Source organism: Denticeps clupeoides, chromosome 3 (assembly GCF_900700375.1).
Source record: "Denticeps clupeoides chromosome 3, fDenClu1.1, whole genome shotgun sequence".
NCBI classification, from domain to species: domain Eukaryota; kingdom Metazoa; phylum Chordata; class Actinopteri; order Clupeiformes; family Denticipitidae; genus Denticeps; species Denticeps clupeoides.
In genome coordinates this window covers 22,276,739-22,292,466 of record NC_041709.1, presented here as the reverse complement: position 1 = coordinate 22,292,466, position 15,728 = coordinate 22,276,739, and the positions used below count along the sequence as shown (strand labels likewise).

Sequence of the window (15,728 nt, the reverse complement as noted above, 5' to 3'; positions counted from 1 at the left end):
TTTGAGAACAGACTTCCAAGGTAGCGAATAGAATTGCGACGCATAAGATTGACGTCTACTTTAACCAATGGACAGAGACGTTGGCCAGCCGTGACGAGGCAGGCGGTATTTCCGTGTCGGCCATTATCGGTTTTCAGTGAAGGGCATCAGGCTCGCTGGAACGAGAGGGTCGTGTGTGCACGGTAGGTGTTCCCACGTTAACAATTCTGCATCGTTTGTGCGCATCCTGAACTCGTAGTACCAGAACGAGAGAAGCTGTGTCGTTACGAGGTGGGGGGAAACTACAATGCTGTCTCGTGCTTTAAATGACCGAACTACGGCATGGCGGTGTTCGTAACCCGTGTTTCTCCAGCTAGCTGTCCAAGCGCATCGCAGCCGCGAGACATGGGAGGACACGACGCGGGGACGCAGCACCAGTTTACTGGGATCGCAAAGTACTTCAACTCGTACACCATCACCGGGAGGAGGAACGTGAGTCTGGCGTTTTGTCGTCGGTTCTTATGAAGCGTGACTGGGAGCTGCAGAGTTTTATTTTATTCTCCTTCTCTTCTTTCAGTGTGTGCTCGCGACCTACGCAAGCATAGCAGCCATCGTCCTCTTCTTCAAGCTGAAGCCCAAGAAACAGAAGGCTGTAACTGCGAGCTGACTTGATGTACGTTCCAAGTCGGCTTAAAAATGACCGTCGCAGTATCTGCTGTTAGCACTGACTTGGTTGTCTTCCACAGTTCCCTCTTTTGTGTCGTGCTCTGTAGATGAAGATGCAGCTGGATGGCCTCCTCCAGACACCATTCTGTTCAATGTTAAAATAAAAAGTCTACAATGTTGTTTGTGTAGAAAGTTTTATTTACACAGCACTGGTATAAAAGTCTATGCACAATTAACCGCATTGGCCCGGTTAGGATAAAGGGGTGGCAGTGATGCGTACACAAGTCGCTTTTCGTCATGGAATTTCCACAATCCACGTTATCGTTGCAGGAGTTTAAAAAAAAAAAAAAGGTAACGTACAATAACTGTAATCTGCTGAGCTTCTGTTACTACAGAAAAGGCATTATTAGCGAGCAGACGAAACATCATTGAGAGTTGTAGCCGCCTGCTGCCAAGAGCAAGTTTCGGCGGGTGAAGTGCAGGTGAATGACTGGTGTGGATTTGGTCATGTAGGTGCCCAGCAGCAGCTCTTGAGAGTTGTCAGGTAGGTGGATGTGACCGGTGGCTGCCGTGAAATCGTCAGTTTCTACGTCAAACGCCTTCAGCGCATCCCACAACCGCACCGTACCATCCATGGAACCTGCAGATCAAATAGAAAAAAAAGTCATGAATAATGCTGCAAAACGAGAGAAACGTGTACCTTCTAAGTCAAATAACTAACCTGAGGCCAGGATTTCTCCATCTCGACTGAACTTAAGAGCATAGACAGTGTCAGTGTGTCCCTTCAGCTCCCCAATCATCAGCCCGTGGCCAATATCCCACAACAGCACTCGGCCATCTGTGGCTCCAGAGGCCACATACTTCCCATTAGGAGAGAATGCCAAGGAATGGATGGGACCCTGTATTTATAAAATATATCTGGTTGAAGCTCAAGGGGTTTTGTGACTCACGGCCACCAAACAGTGAGCTCTGATCATAAAACGCATAAATACGTAATATGCTGCAGGTACCTTCATACCTTATGACCGCTGAAAATTCGTACACAGTTGCCGTTTAAGACATCCCAGAGCCGAACAGTGCGGTCAGCTGACCCGGTTGCTACGTAGTTGGAGTTGGGATGGAAATGGGTGCATGTGATGTCTGCCAGATGCCCAGCAAACATGCGGAGAGGTTGGTAGTGATCGGTTGCCCACAGACTAAGTAAAAAGAAAAAAAAAAAATCTTAACGGGCTGCAGAAGGTTGTGGACATTTCACAATGTTGTAAAGGTGAACAAATTCATCTCGGCCTCCTACCGTGCAATCCGGTCATGTCCACCAGAGACAAAATAGTATCCGTACGGTGAGAACTGAGTGTCCCAGACAGGGTAGTTGTGTCCTTTGTAACCAACCAGACAGGTAAAGGTTTGAAGACTCCACAGCCTGACAGTCCCATCCTCAGAGCTAGACAGCAGGTAGTTCCTGAACAGACGATATAGAATACAAGATTTAGTGAAGACTTACACAAGATCTCACTAAAACAGTGAATGCATATGAAACCTGTAGATTTTGAGAGATGAGGTAAAGGTTGATTTGTTAGTAATACCTGTTGTGCGGTTACCCTATTTATATTGAAATATCACAAAGATGAACAAATGAGATGAATGACAGAAGCATAAAAACAAACCTATCAGGGCTAAAGCTGATTCCATACACAGGACCACTGTGGCCATATAAGATCTTCGACTCGCTCGCTGTTTTCTCATCCATTATCCTCTCAAGGACATCATCAGCTTCTTTATCAATGAGGTTTAGATCTAGAAGTACAAAGAGGATGAAGGCTTATTCTTCGGTATCGGTCCTTGTAGGATATTTTAATATCTAAATGGAATGTCAAGATTCATTATTATCAAAAACAACTACGTGATCCTCTGTTCACATGTCCTCATTACTGGACAATAGCAGATAAAGGGAGGAAAAGTCTTTTCCAGTAAACAGGCTACGCTGCGCTTACCAGCTGCTGACTTGACCTTACGGAGCTTCTTCGGAGTTACGCTCCACACCCGCACTGTGGAGTCCGCAAACCCACCGGCTATCAAACTGGAATCATCGGTCACATCCACAGATGTCAGACCCTGAGCGCCCAAGGGTGAACATTTGTGAGAAAGACGCCCGGTCACCAGTCATCACGTAGCATCTCTGACATCATCATGTTAAGAGCTGAAGGGAGTGGCCTTCATTGCCAGTGCTGTACCTGGTAAGCATTGAGAAAAGTATAAAAACAGATGGAAGGCAGGGTGTCAGGGCCCAGTCGAATTTTCTTTGTGGCCTCCTTCATGCTCATGATTTTGTCCAGTTTGTCTGAATCCTTCAACTCAGGGAGAGGAATTCTGAAAAAGGAAAACAGGAATTTCAAAACCACTACAAACTTGGTGGATGTTCAAGTGATGCTAGAGTCTGATATCGATTCTCTCTCGCTCACACACAGAGAGAAAAAGACTATTCATACAGAAAAGGGCAAAAAAACACAGTCTCACAGTGGTCTTTAGCCAAACCTGTTCTGTTGAGGTGCATTTGGGTCCTGTTTCTTGTTCTTGGAACCCAGATTGTCCTTTTTTGGCTTCTTCTTCTTCGGTTTTCCCTCTTCGTTTTCTGCCTCATCGTCCTCATCATCAAGAGGCACTTCAATCTCAGGCTCCTTCAGCAGACCATAGTAAACCTGGAGGCAAGAGAGACAAAATCATGCAGCACACACTCCACAAGTAAATGAAAGTGAAAATCCGGGTAAATCCGCTCCCAGCTACTGCCTACCAGCAAGCCAACATTTGTTTGATGGGCTGACCCCCTACACCCTTCAGTAAACCACTTACCAAAATTCCATCATCAAATTCAATCAGCTTTAATTAGCTGAAATTGGTCACATAACATTGTGCCCACTAAAACATAGTGAACAATGCATTGAAATGGTTTAACAGTCAAAAGTATGACGTCCACCTTTCCGTCATTGTAATGCACAGCATAAGGTGACAATGAAATGTGTCCTCTGCTTTTAACCATTACCCTTGGTGAGCAATGGGCAGCCATGACAGGCGCCCAGGGAGCAGTGTGTCACCTCTGCGGATCGGGTTCAGTTGTGAGTCCGCTTCCTACCCGCTGGGCCACCACTGCCCCGTTTAATGGCGAGATTTCATTGCGCTTATCATGTAATCAACAGCTCATCATTTTGAAGTTGGCATTGTAGCTGCATTTATGTACACACACCTTAGCTTTATTGGCCTCTCGTCGAGCCTCCCCAGCAAGACTGCCGGACATGCTGTCTATCTGGCTCTTGCTGCGGGGCATGCCATCGAAAATGTCAATGTAGAGGTGCTCCTGGATGATGAGCCAGATCTGGTTATTCTGCCGCTCCTGCAGATGTCTCTTCAGCAACTGGTAGGAGTCTCTGGATATGCGCAGCACGAACTTGCTCGTGCGGAAGTCCAGCAGTGTCTCGTTGCCCTTCATGTGTTCTTTCTTAGTAAGGCCAGACAGAACGCGAAGGTCATCACGGTAGTAACACTCCTGATCCCCACTGAACCTGAGGAAATGCAATTGGTAAAACTGAAGCCTTTTCTGACGGGGAAATATTTGCAAATATCTGGCGCGCGCACACACACACACACAGACAAAAAAACTCTTAAAGTAAACAATTTAACAGTGTTTCCACTCTTCTTGTCTTATAACTTTAAGTTAGTCCATTAACTTCCATTTTCTAGTTTCATTGTGTTACTTGTGGTCATGAACACACTGTATACTAGGGGTGTTAGAAAATATCAATACAGCAAAATCTATGTTTACTTGGTGATAATATTTTTGTATACAAATTGTCCAAACTGAGTTCTGTTTTGGCTGAATTATTAACGCAATGCATCTCGTATATCAGCCCTGTTTTTCTATTTTTAGTGAACTGTAGAATATCGCAATATCACAAGATATCATGATATAATCGTATCAGGACCCATGTATCATGATACCTATTGTGAGATCCTTGCCAAAATACACCACCTACCGTATACGGTGAATTAATTGAATGCACTGACACTGAAGTTTATTCATCAATCGCCTTTCCCACAGTCCAAAAGTGATTACTCACTTTTCAAAAAACACCTTAGCTTCGTGTTCATGGTTGTTGTAGACCAGTTCCAGGTACATGTGTACAAACAGCGGGTAGAAGAGCTGAGACAGCTCCGCTCGGTGGCAGTCCAGCACCGACTCAATGAAATTTTTCAGTCCGCTGTAGTAGACCTGATACAGCGCAGGGTCGCCCTGCTGGCTGTAAGCAGAAAGAACGATGCTGACATCCGGCTGGTCCTCGGCACCTGTAGACAACAACAGCAACAGCCATTTACAGACGACCACCGTGCCTGGACTCTCTCACAGCAACTGAAGCAGCAAAACCAGGAACGCCTCCATACCTGGGTGCCACAGTAAATTTGGCAGTGAGTTCCGCATTCGACAGACATACATAGAAGTAGACGTGGGTAGAGAAGCCAAACATTTCTCAAGTATGAGTAGTGTTACTCCAAAATTATACTACTCAAGTACAAGTAAAAAGTACTCGAGTACAAAAGTATTTACTTAAATACTTAAGTACTGAGTAACTGTGGGACTGTAATGTCTCATTTATTTTTTAGAAAAGAAAAAATATAAATGTGCTACTTCTGGTATGATTTTTAGTTATTAATTGACAAAATCTAAGAGTACAAACTATCTTACATATGCTAATTATGTGTGTTAGCATTGGTATATTGGAAAAAACATCTTAATCATGCTAATTCCCTCTACAGAAAATGTATGGAGGGTTTACTTAGCTTCATGGCACCATTGAACAAAATATGAACAAACGCTAAAAGCATCTATATGAAAGACTTGGGCTGGCCTAGCATGTATGGAAGTGGACCTGTAATCAGAGTCCAAGGCTGCCAAGGTGCCACTAAGCAAAGTGACGTCCCCAGGTGCCTGTCATGGCTGCCCACTGCTCACCAAGGGTGATTGTTAAAAGCAGATGACACATTTCGTTGTGTTGCCATGTGCTGTGCTTCACAATGATGATCACGTCACTGTATACTTTGGTTTTAGCACTGAAGACTGTCGCATCTGCCATTTTTCATTCCATGTCCGTGTTGTGTGAAGTTTGTGCCGCTCTGCCCGCCCCGGTTTGTGTGTGCTCATGTGACTGCATGGCTACCTCTGATTGGTGAAACGGTGTCATGTGGTTTTTGTTGCTACATCTAAACGGTGAACTGTGTCAGATCTACTGCCGGCGTCTGTCTGGCAAAAATAAAGCAACCAAGTGGTTTTAAAAAAAAAAAAAAAAAATGAGTCGAGTGTTGCCCGATGTGGAAAAGTAAGTGCAGTTTCTTATTCAAAAATGTACTCGAGTAAAAGTATCGTGCTGTAAACCTCTTAGAAGTACATTACTTTCAAGAAGCTACTACAGTAAATGTAGCTCGTTGCTACCCACCTCTGCATAGAACTGCGCAGGACTTTCTTTTAAACAAAAGCCCGGAAATATCAAGTTTCACACAGTCATGTTGGTTATTCAACTGCTGCAGATGAAAGATTGTGAACCTGTGAAATAATACAGACGCTCTTTTGATTTAAAGCGCTCACTGCGCTTTTGACTGTATGGAACGTTTCAAAATAAAAGTGCCAGGACAGGGAATTAATTTAATTAATATAGTGCCTTTCACCTTGGTGTCGAACTACGTGTATAAAGCCATGTACAGCATGCACTTTCACACGTGTGAAAAGCATAGATAATAGGGTTAGATGTAGGTTTGGGGTTATGCTTTTATTTTGCGCAGCGAGCGCAAAATCCACGTGTGTGTCAGTTCACAGACATACACGACCTTTTTGTGAAAGCGGACATTTCAAGAGAAAACCCAGCGAAGGTCTGTGAATGTCGAACTCGCTGCTGACTTTTACCTGGCGTTAAAAACAGAGTTTCGTGAAGCACGCAGCGCACGACACACAGTCAAGTCGGCGTTGACTTTTACACTAAAGCCGCACAAACGAGTGCGAAATTGTAAAATAGCCTCGCAAAAGAGCCGCAGGTGCCAGACACGAGGGAGTACTACGTGTTTAGATGAAGAGTAGGGTGGAGTACAATGTAATTTTGTGAAGATGCGCCACGCAGACCTTTGGAAGTGGTCGTCGCCGCGATGTTCGTGGCGGCCGCGCCGCCGACAGACACGCGTCGGAGGAGCGAGGCTGCATCCACGGATCCTTCCCCTTGGCTCCCAGCGCCCGACCCGGCGGCGGCTCCGTCGTTGGTCTGAGACTCGTCCAACTCGTCCGACAAACCTGCCTCTCGACGCAAGATGTCCACAGACTCCAGCAGCTTGCTCCTCTTAAGGAACTGCAGCACGGCCAGGAGGGTCTGCTGTTCTCCAGGACCCGTGGGCGCCGCGGCTTTTGCGGCCCCGGAGGCCGAGGAAGCAGCATTGGGCGACATGGATCGGGCCCCTCCGGAGCTGTTTCCCGCAACATCGTTGGAAGCGTCAGGTTTTGTTTCTTTCTCGGCGTCAGACTCGACCTGACCATCTTGAACCGCCGCCATTTTCCATCAGGGACGTAGGATACCCGTGTGCGCATGCGCGGTCAAAGAGCCGCGCTTCTGTGACGTCATTTGCAAACTCCTCATTGGTTAAGGAGCGACGCCGACTTCAGTTGAAAAGGTGTTTCCCTCCTTTTTATTTTATTTACGCGTGCGTGCGTTATGACGGCCCTAATCATATGACAATTTTATTCAATATCTAACACTTTACTCAATACAATGTCATTTAATTATAATCTATATGCAAATCCTCTCCTATAAACGACGCCGACTTCAGTTGAAAAGGTGATTTTATTTACGCGTGCGTGCGTAATGACGTCACTAATCTTATGACAACATTATTGAATATCTAACACATTACTCAATACAGTGTCATTTAATTATAATCTATATGCAAAGTCCTCTCCTATAAACGAACAGACATGTTAACGGCATCCTGCCAGCAGGTGGCGCTTAAATCTGTACTAATTCATCAGTGGATGATATTGGTGCAAATCACAGTCTCTAATTCATGTGTTTTTAAATAGTACTGTAATAATGTCAGACTGTAAACTGGGGATTTAATACCTGATGATATAAATGTTATCTAAAATTGCATGGTCATTCACCATGTGAATGGAATTGTCATTGTGATACACAGTGATACACAGCACAGCACATGATGCACACAATGAAATGTGACCGCTGCTTTTAACCATCACCCTTAGTGAGCAGTGGGCAGCCATGACAGGCTCAAGGGGACCTCTGTTGCTCCTTGGCAGTTTGGGATTTACATTTACATATATGGAATTTAACAGACAACTTTATCCAGAGCAACTTACACATGCTTACAAAGTTACCATCAATGAAGTAATCATTTGAACCTGCAACCCTTCAGTTGTGAGACCTCTTTCTTAAGCCGCCACTGCCCACCATGTATATTCTGTGACTAGTGTAAAAGATAATAATGAATTAAAATAGTTCAGTTTTCATACATATACTTATATTCAGTATATATATTTATAAACAGTATAAACATATTCTACAACTTGTACAAATAACACTTATACACATCCTTGCACATTGTTGTAGTTTTTTGTTGTTGCTTTTTTCTACTATGTACTTGAGAGACACCATCACCCGGAATCAAATTCCTTGTATGTGCTTGCACATACTTAGCCAATAAACACAATTCTGATTCTGATTTTGACATTACATAACAGATGCATAATAAGATGCCCCTGCAATGACCTTTATAGGCATAGATTTCGCCTTAAATTAAACACAATACTTCCAGCTGTGAGAACACATCTGCTGTTGTGTATTCTGGTCCATCTAAAAGAGGATGCATTGCCTGGAGGATGTTGCATAACGGCTGCTGCAGCATGGCAGCCACACCCTGTCCTCAGCGTACCCAGTGTGTGGTTGTGCGTCAGAGTGCATGGCCTTTCTCCCTGTGCAATGAAAGTTTTCTGATATTCCCGTTAACTTCCTGTCTGCTGCATATTAATCAAATGCCGGATTTATTGATTTAAGATCAGTAACCCTGTCCCCCAGGTCCACAACCAGTTAAAGAATAATGGAAGTCTGCGGCAGGATGATAATTAGTTTGGCACGGGCCACCTGCCCCTTCGGGAAGCTAAACAAAGACTTGTGTGTGTGTGTGTGTGTGTGTGTGCATGTGTGGTAAAATTAAATGCTGAGGTTTTCAGGCATTTAGACGCATTCAGTTTTTTTATCCTTCACAAGGCTCAAATCAACCTAAATGTTTCCAACAAAACAAATGACCTCACTTGCTTGTCCCGAGGGATGCTAGGCTTCTGCATAAATCATTTTACACTTCATCTGGACTAATAGGTTTGCACAATGAATGAATAATTAGCTCTCAGTCTATTTGGGTAGGCATAAGCACCTGTCTGTCCACTTTTTGACGACTGTCCTTGCTGTGGATATCCAATGTGGATTTTCTATTTTAACCGATACGTCTCAGCAGTGTAATCAGGCATGATCACAGTCTTTTTAATTTATTGCCAGAGTGTACCCCCAAAAAACATGTCTATGTTAATTTAGTTGTTATAGGTTATATGTCACCGTTTTTAAATGACTTATTGTGGTATCACAAAAACATGCATTTTAACAAGGGTCTGTACACTTTTTTTATATTCACTGTACACATTTAAAATGATTAAATTACACAAACGTCATTGGCAGGCTTATTAATAGCAACTGATTTGCCTTTTGGCTACTTGGTAACGGTTAGGTCCTATTTAGGCATTCCTGTTATATAGATTTTGTGTGTGTGTGTGTATGTGTGTGTGTGTCTGCATGTGCTTCTCTCTCACGCTGGGTGTCAGGATAGCTCTGCCTTTCAGCTCTTTGATTTCATCATCAACCCCTGCTGCAAACTCAGGGTGTGGTCCACAGCAGCTGCATCAAATGTGTGTGTGTGTGTGTGTGTGTGGTTGTGTTGACGTCAGTGTTTGTAAAAACCCTATTTGTTGTACGTAGCGGCCATTAAACTGTGAATATGTCTGAGTGTGCTTTATTGCAGTTAGAATGGCAGCCAAAAAAGACAATACTGCCTCATGTTCTAAATTTAAATCACTTTAATTATTCTGCAGAGAAATGCAGGTTTAAATTTTTTCTTGCAGCAATATTTCCATGAGCCTGATAATCTGCTCAGTATTTTGAGCAAAGGACAAAAGAAAAAAGATAGCTTTGATCACTATTGCATCAATAGTGATGAATTAAAAAGACATTGTGCCATTAAGGCTGTGATACATTCTTCACCAAAAAATAAAAAGCTGAACAGTATACACAGTTACACAAATTATGTCACAACCTTGCCGTGAAGGTCAGATAGATGACACTTGGCCAGTGTGCATTGGGTGTAAGGACCGGAGTGTGAGAGACATAAACACGCAAGGGACAGAGTCACAGATGGAGACGGATGATGGAGGAGGGGGTAAACTGGGCGTGGCACTCCCCTGTGCGCATGCATCAGTATGTCTTTACAAAAGTGAGGGAACATGCTCGGTCTTACTAGCTCCTTTCTGTGGGGGTTTCAGACATACAGCGATGTACATGTTACATATTAGTAACACTCGGTGTTTGGAAAGTTATAACTACAGATGTCTGCGTTTATGCACTTGTCTGGAAAACCCTGCAATATTTTGTTTGGGCGCAGAAGCCTCTCCCGGGGACACAGCCTTCTGTTTTATAATATATGTGCATAAATATCACGCAATGTCAGAATGATAGCAAAATCAAACGACGGCGTCCATGTCCCGTGCCTGGCAGTAATGTGAGTGTTTTCAGCGAAGAAAAGAAATCTAGTTTTTGTTGGAAGGATGGAGGAGGGTAAATGGAAGGGAGAAAGATACAAAGGGGACATATTAGAGTAGACCACTGTGTATGAGTCTGCTGTGGGCTGAGAATTGGTTTCTAAATCTGTATGTGCACGTGTGAAAGAAAGCGTTACAGGGGATGCATTTGGAGAGAATAAAGGAATTTTAATGAATGTCAGTATCAGGAATATAGAAAAAAAGAGAAGAAATCCTTTTGTGTCTCCTTCGTTCTCTCTGTTTTGGGTGTGTCCTGAGTTGTTGCGTGCATGCGAGAGTTTTTTAAATAGATGTCTGATAAATAGCCTTGCATGATATTTCCGGAGGATCCTGTAAAGGAAAAGCGGTTTTGGGCTCCTCTGCACTTCTGTGTGTCCTGAAATTCCTCCATAAAGACATGTAGCCATGCCCACACCCTGCTGTGTCTAAAAACTGAATAATTCATGTGCCGTGACTCAGAGAGGAAGTTGAAAGCAGCCAGGGAGAAGTCTTTCATGATAGATATTTTTTCTAAGTAAGAAAGAGAAAAGTCTTGGGTGTTAGTGGTTAGCAGTTAATCTCATCTGTAAAAGAGAGAAAGAGAGCCGCTGCAGAATGGAAATTGTTAATATCAAAGCATATTCCTGTGCCATAAACAAATCAGAGCCAGAACTCATCTGATATTTGGCTGAATGGAAATATGATTAGCCTTAATTCTCACCACTGTAATTCAAATGATTTGGTTACCCATTGTGTATAACTGTTCATTCCAGTCAAATCGGATTCTCATTCCAACCATCTACCCAAGACTGAGTGAATATTCCTCTATTGCTCCTGCAGGGCTATGGTGGAACACATAAAAAACAGCGTGTTTCCAGAAGAAAAGGCTTGACCAGTGCAAATTGGTGAATAATATCAGGACAGCTGTATGTGCACATTATAAATGTTATAAAAGTCTGCATTTAAAAAAAGGCTTGATGGAGAGAGAAACTTTTGTTGTGAAGATGAAGTACTACTCTGCTTTCATTGTGTACGTGTGCGTATTTGTGTATAAATTCTCACAGTCTCTTTCGTTCTGTCAATCCAAAAAACCCAGGCCACGATGCCACTGCAGTTGGCAGGTCAAGGTATTTTAAAAGTCGCCACTTTGCTGAATTACCATCCCTAACACTCATCACACGTGGTGGATGTGGATGAGCGTGGACATGCCCAAGTCCTGACCAGCACCAATATTTGCCGCAGACTGCATGTGGGCTTCTTCTGAGGGTCTAGATAGATGGGAGGAGGCTGTAGCTGCCTCTTGCCCATTGGAGCATAATAATGGCTGTCAGTAAGAACACTGGGACCGCTCACTTAAAACTGTATGTTTGCATAATTCAGCAGCACCAACTGAAATTCTGCAGATGCCCAGGCCCTGAAAACAGATGCCCACCCAGCTAAAAACAGGGTGGTGATCTGAAACCATGAAGCATTGTTGGGGTTCTTACATAAGAAGAGTGTCATGCACAAAAAAATGGAACGACTCAGCAAATTCATCTATAAAGAAGGCTGATGCCTGTGGGATGGTAGTAGCCTAGAGGGTAACACACTTGCCTATGAACCAGAACACTACAGAGTCACTGGTTCAAATCCCACTTACTACCATTGTGTCCCTGAGCAAGACACTTAACCCTAAATTGCTCCAGGGGGGGGACTGGATAAGAGCGTCTGATAAATGCCATAAATGTAAATGTAAATGATGCTTTCCGGGATTTATGTGTGACCTGGTCTTGAACAGTTCATCTGTCAATGGAGTCACATTCATGTTGCTGGGCTTAGTACCTCTGGCATTTATTCAGCTCTGATGGGAGCTCCAGGAGCTCCAGTGCTAAATATGAGCTGAAGAAGGAAGAAGGACGCATATGCACGATGTCACAAAACAAGGGTTTAATACATGGATGACAAGACAAGGGAAACATCACCAAACAATGACCTGACGGTGAACAGACATGAACTGGGCAGATTTATACATTCAGACACAGGTGAACACGATCAGGGAACATTACACAGGATGAACATGAAACTCTGGTCCGAACTCTGGACCTGGAGTGGCCCCTGCCGGACCGGAATATGACACTTTATTTGTAGTTGTACATACACCTACAAGTGCTGATTTTCTTTCTTGGCCACACATTATGTGGCAAATCATATTTGAATGATAAGCCTCACGGCCAAACATTCAGAGTGGCTTGTCCAAAACAGGGGTGCTGGAATATGTTGAGTGCCCTGCTTGGGGTCTGTAACCCCTGAAAAAACACCTGGCTGCCTCTGGTCCACCCCGGGGGGGATTCTTTACCCAGGTATTATTTTGTTTATTATATTTGTTTCCTTCTGCCTCCTTCTCCTTCTGAACTCTTCATCTTAGTCCTTATTAAGACTTGTCAGATGTATCTAGTTTTCATCCCATTTCAGTTGTGTTTTTGGCCAATATGCCTATTTTCAATTCCTATTTGGGTTAATAACTATAATAATAAGCCCAGAAATACAATGTTTGCAATATCAGACTGAAATGCTGAATCAACTGATCAATTTTCACATTTTTCTGAACAATTTTCACATTTTTCATTTTAATGGCATCATTTTGTATTCAGTTTGTTTATAGGTGTGCAGCTAACCCATTTGTGCACTTTTCCCCCTGGTGCAGACTCCAGCATGTAAAAACTGTTCACTTATAATGGTTATGTACAGTATACATACAAAAAATGGTACATATAATACATGACATTTCTGTGAAATTTTATAGAACTATTATTGCTCCCTAAACATAAATGTCCAAGAAAATACGTGCATGGACTGGAAGGAAAAATGCAAATGAATCTTGTTCCAAAAACCAGGCACTCCACCACACGTTTCACAGTTCATCAGTAATATTGGCCAATTAAAAATAATATTAAAATTGTTCATTGTAAAAATAAGTGTTAGGAAAATAATTTTATGCTGACAGTAGTGAGCGTGGGTTGTTTAATTTCTTCCCCGCGACTTGCCCTTTAAATGTCCTTCTTGACTATAAAGCATTTTTATGCTAAGGACATGTCTGTGGTCTAAATATGCTAAATATAGGGATGCAAGGCTGAATTGTTAAACACAGAAACCTTGTAGCAGTTTTAACATATAGAAGGTGTTATAATAACAACTAATAACAAAGACTGAGTGTCTCTCATAATTTACCTTTGAAATGTCATGTTGGAACAAAGGGGTGCGGTCTCTGGACACAAGGTGCTTTCAGCAGTCAGGGCAAACACACACACACGCACACACACGTCTGTTTGGCTGATGTTCAGAAATCCATACGGAATGCTCTAGAGGACTGTGTGACCTCTGCGCACCATCCAGCTCTGCAGGCACCACGCTTCTGTTATGGTGTAATTCATTTCATTCAGCAATAGTGATATTGCTAGATCGAGAAATAAATACTGACTTGCTGACCATTATGAAGTGTCAGGACATATGGTCTGTGAGTCACGCTCGGAAGAGGTTTAGCTAATACACACTGTAGTCTTGTTTAAGCTTAAGAACATTTATCTCATTATTATTTTCTCCGGAAAGTTATATTAAATGGTTTCCCCCTCACTTTTCATTCTGGGACTCAGCACTTGTAAATAATATACAATAAAAAAAAAATTTCACAATAACAATATGAATATTACTTAATTATATTATTATCAGATTTTTTGCCGCTGTATTCATGAAAAGTTAAAAAAAAATTATGAGGAATAATCAATCTTTCATTGCTTTAGTAATTGCATTCAGATCTCATGCTAATGTGATGGCCTGGTTTGCAGGGATGTCCTGGCCTGCCTGTGTTCTTGCTTGTTTGCTTTGCATGTTTTAGAGGGCGGAGACTCCTTTGGGGTGAGCCGGAGCCCCTTGGCCCTGTGCTCCTGAGCAACCTGACAAAAGTGCCACAGTCTTCTGTCTCACTGGTGGTTTTGTTAGGTTTTGCCTTGTAATGTTTGTGTTTTATTAAATGCACCTTTATTTGCCATGGTTACGATTACCATATAATTAGCATTATCCAATGGTGACGAGATGTCTCAGACACATGTGACTGAACTGCTTATACAGTCAAGCCTTTATCAGCACTCCCCTCACCAATGATGCTGTAGTTAGTAGCATGGGAAATGTTGAACCCTCCCCTAACCTACTGTCTTTCTAGTTAAATGGACATCGTCCACAGATTTCCCTCTTTGGCCATTACTGCCTGGGCCTTACAAGTCATCTGCTGGTTCCATCTGATAGTCTTCTTTAGAGCTCTAATATACTACCTCATTACAGACTGATTATACGTAACTGGACTGCAATAATCCCTATCCAGGACCTAGCAGCATTTCCTGGATGTGTCTCACTGAATATGAACAAACTTGTGTAATCCGGTGAGAAGGGAGAGATTTTGGAATTCTGTAAAAGTAAGGGTGTTCCTTAAATGTGAATAAAATGAAAGAACTGGACCGGATGCCGACTAGACACATCGAGGTTACATTTATATACATGACAACCAGTGTACACAAGATTCAAGATCTTTATTTGTCATATGCATAGTTGTAGCAGTAAAACATGCAGTCAGGGCATCAGGAGCACACACAGTGGAAAATAATGGCTGAAAAAGCAAGACAGTTTTAAAAGATTCAGCTGGGAGATCAAGTAACTAAGTTCATTGATATCAGGTCTGTAACATGATTAGATCTAAAAGGGATGTCTTAGCAGGGCAAAAATATTGTGGAATACTTTACCCTACCATACTTATTTATAAAGCAATATAACACAACAAAGGAGCTGACCAACGTGCTGTACATTAAAATAAAAAATAAGTTAAATACTTTAAAAACATCCGTCTTTGTAAATTTCATCATCTACAGTGCATAACACCATCAATAGGTTCAGAGAAACTGACGATGTTTTTGGGGGTGCTGGGGGGGTAGCATGAAAGCGGCAGACAGGAAGAGACTAAACCAACTGATCAGAAGCTGGCTCAGTAGCTGACTCGGACTTGGATAGCATGGAAACTGTGGCTGGAAGGAGAACATTGTCCAGCCTTCAGTCTGTCATGGACAATGTGTACCACACACTCCACAGAGAAGCACCTTTAGTCACAGAATGACCACCTTAAGGTGCTCCACTGAACGCCACTGAAAATCCTTCCTTCCATCTGCCATAAGATGCTACAACT

The 15,728-nt window shown here is 42.8% G+C and overlaps 2 protein-coding genes across 5 annotated transcripts; one reads left to right on the top strand and one right to left on the bottom strand.

Annotated features, from left to right (window-relative positions):
* Positions 1-123: 123 nt before the first annotated feature.
* Positions 124-824, top strand: atp5md (ATP synthase membrane subunit k). Of its 4 annotated transcripts, none has more exons than XM_028973205.1 (4): positions 124-182; positions 353-471; positions 557-652; positions 726-824. In XM_028973205.1, exons 2-3 carry the CDS (start codon positions 385-387, stop codon positions 644-646), a joined length of 177 nt encoding a protein of 58 aa, XP_028829038.1. In that variant the 5' UTR covers positions 124-182; positions 353-384; the 3' UTR covers positions 647-652; positions 726-824. The 4 variants fall into 4 exon arrangements, with proteins under 4 accessions (XP_028829038.1, XP_028829040.1, XP_028829039.1 ...); XM_028973207.1 differs by having other exon boundaries at positions 126-182; positions 357-471; XM_028973206.1 differs by having other exon boundaries at positions 129-270.
* Position 825: 1 nt separating this feature from the next.
* On the bottom strand, positions 826-7,243 carry taf5 (TAF5 RNA polymerase II, TATA box binding protein (TBP)-associated factor). The gene is made up of 11 exons (XM_028973204.1): positions 6,803-7,243; positions 4,755-4,980; positions 3,884-4,199; positions 3,178-3,341; positions 2,877-3,012; positions 2,637-2,757; positions 2,310-2,439; positions 1,940-2,104; positions 1,664-1,841; positions 1,367-1,544; positions 826-1,285 (listed from the first exon to the last, which is right to left on the bottom strand). The coding sequence occupies exons 1-11, from the start codon at positions 7,221-7,223 to the stop codon at positions 1,071-1,073; spliced, it is 2,250 nt and encodes a 749-aa protein (XP_028829037.1). The 5' UTR covers positions 7,224-7,243; the 3' UTR covers positions 826-1,070.
* Between the last annotated feature and the right edge of the window lie 8,485 nt (positions 7,244-15,728).

Excerpts from the sequence above, each read along its gene's own strand:
- taf5 (XM_028973204.1), bottom strand. The coding sequence starts at position 7,223 with ATGGCGGCGGTTCAAGATGGTCAGGTCGAGTCTGACGCCGAGAAAGAA. Across the intron at positions 2,758-2,876 it reads CTTTTCTCAATGCTTACCAG|GGTCTGACATCTGTGGATGT; the intron begins GTACAGCACTGG and ends TTGGGCGCTCAG. Across the intron at positions 2,105-2,309 it reads ATCAGCTTTAGCCCTGATAG|GAACTACCTGCTGTCTAGCT; the intron begins GTTTGTTTTTAT and ends TCGTCTGTTCAG.
- atp5md (XM_028973205.1), top strand. The coding sequence starts at position 385 with ATGGGAGGACACGACGCGGGGACGCAGCACCAGTTTACTGGGATCGCA. Across the intron at positions 472-556 it reads CCATCACCGGGAGGAGGAAC|TGTGTGCTCGCGACCTACGC; the intron begins GTGAGTCTGGCG and ends CTCTTCTTTCAG.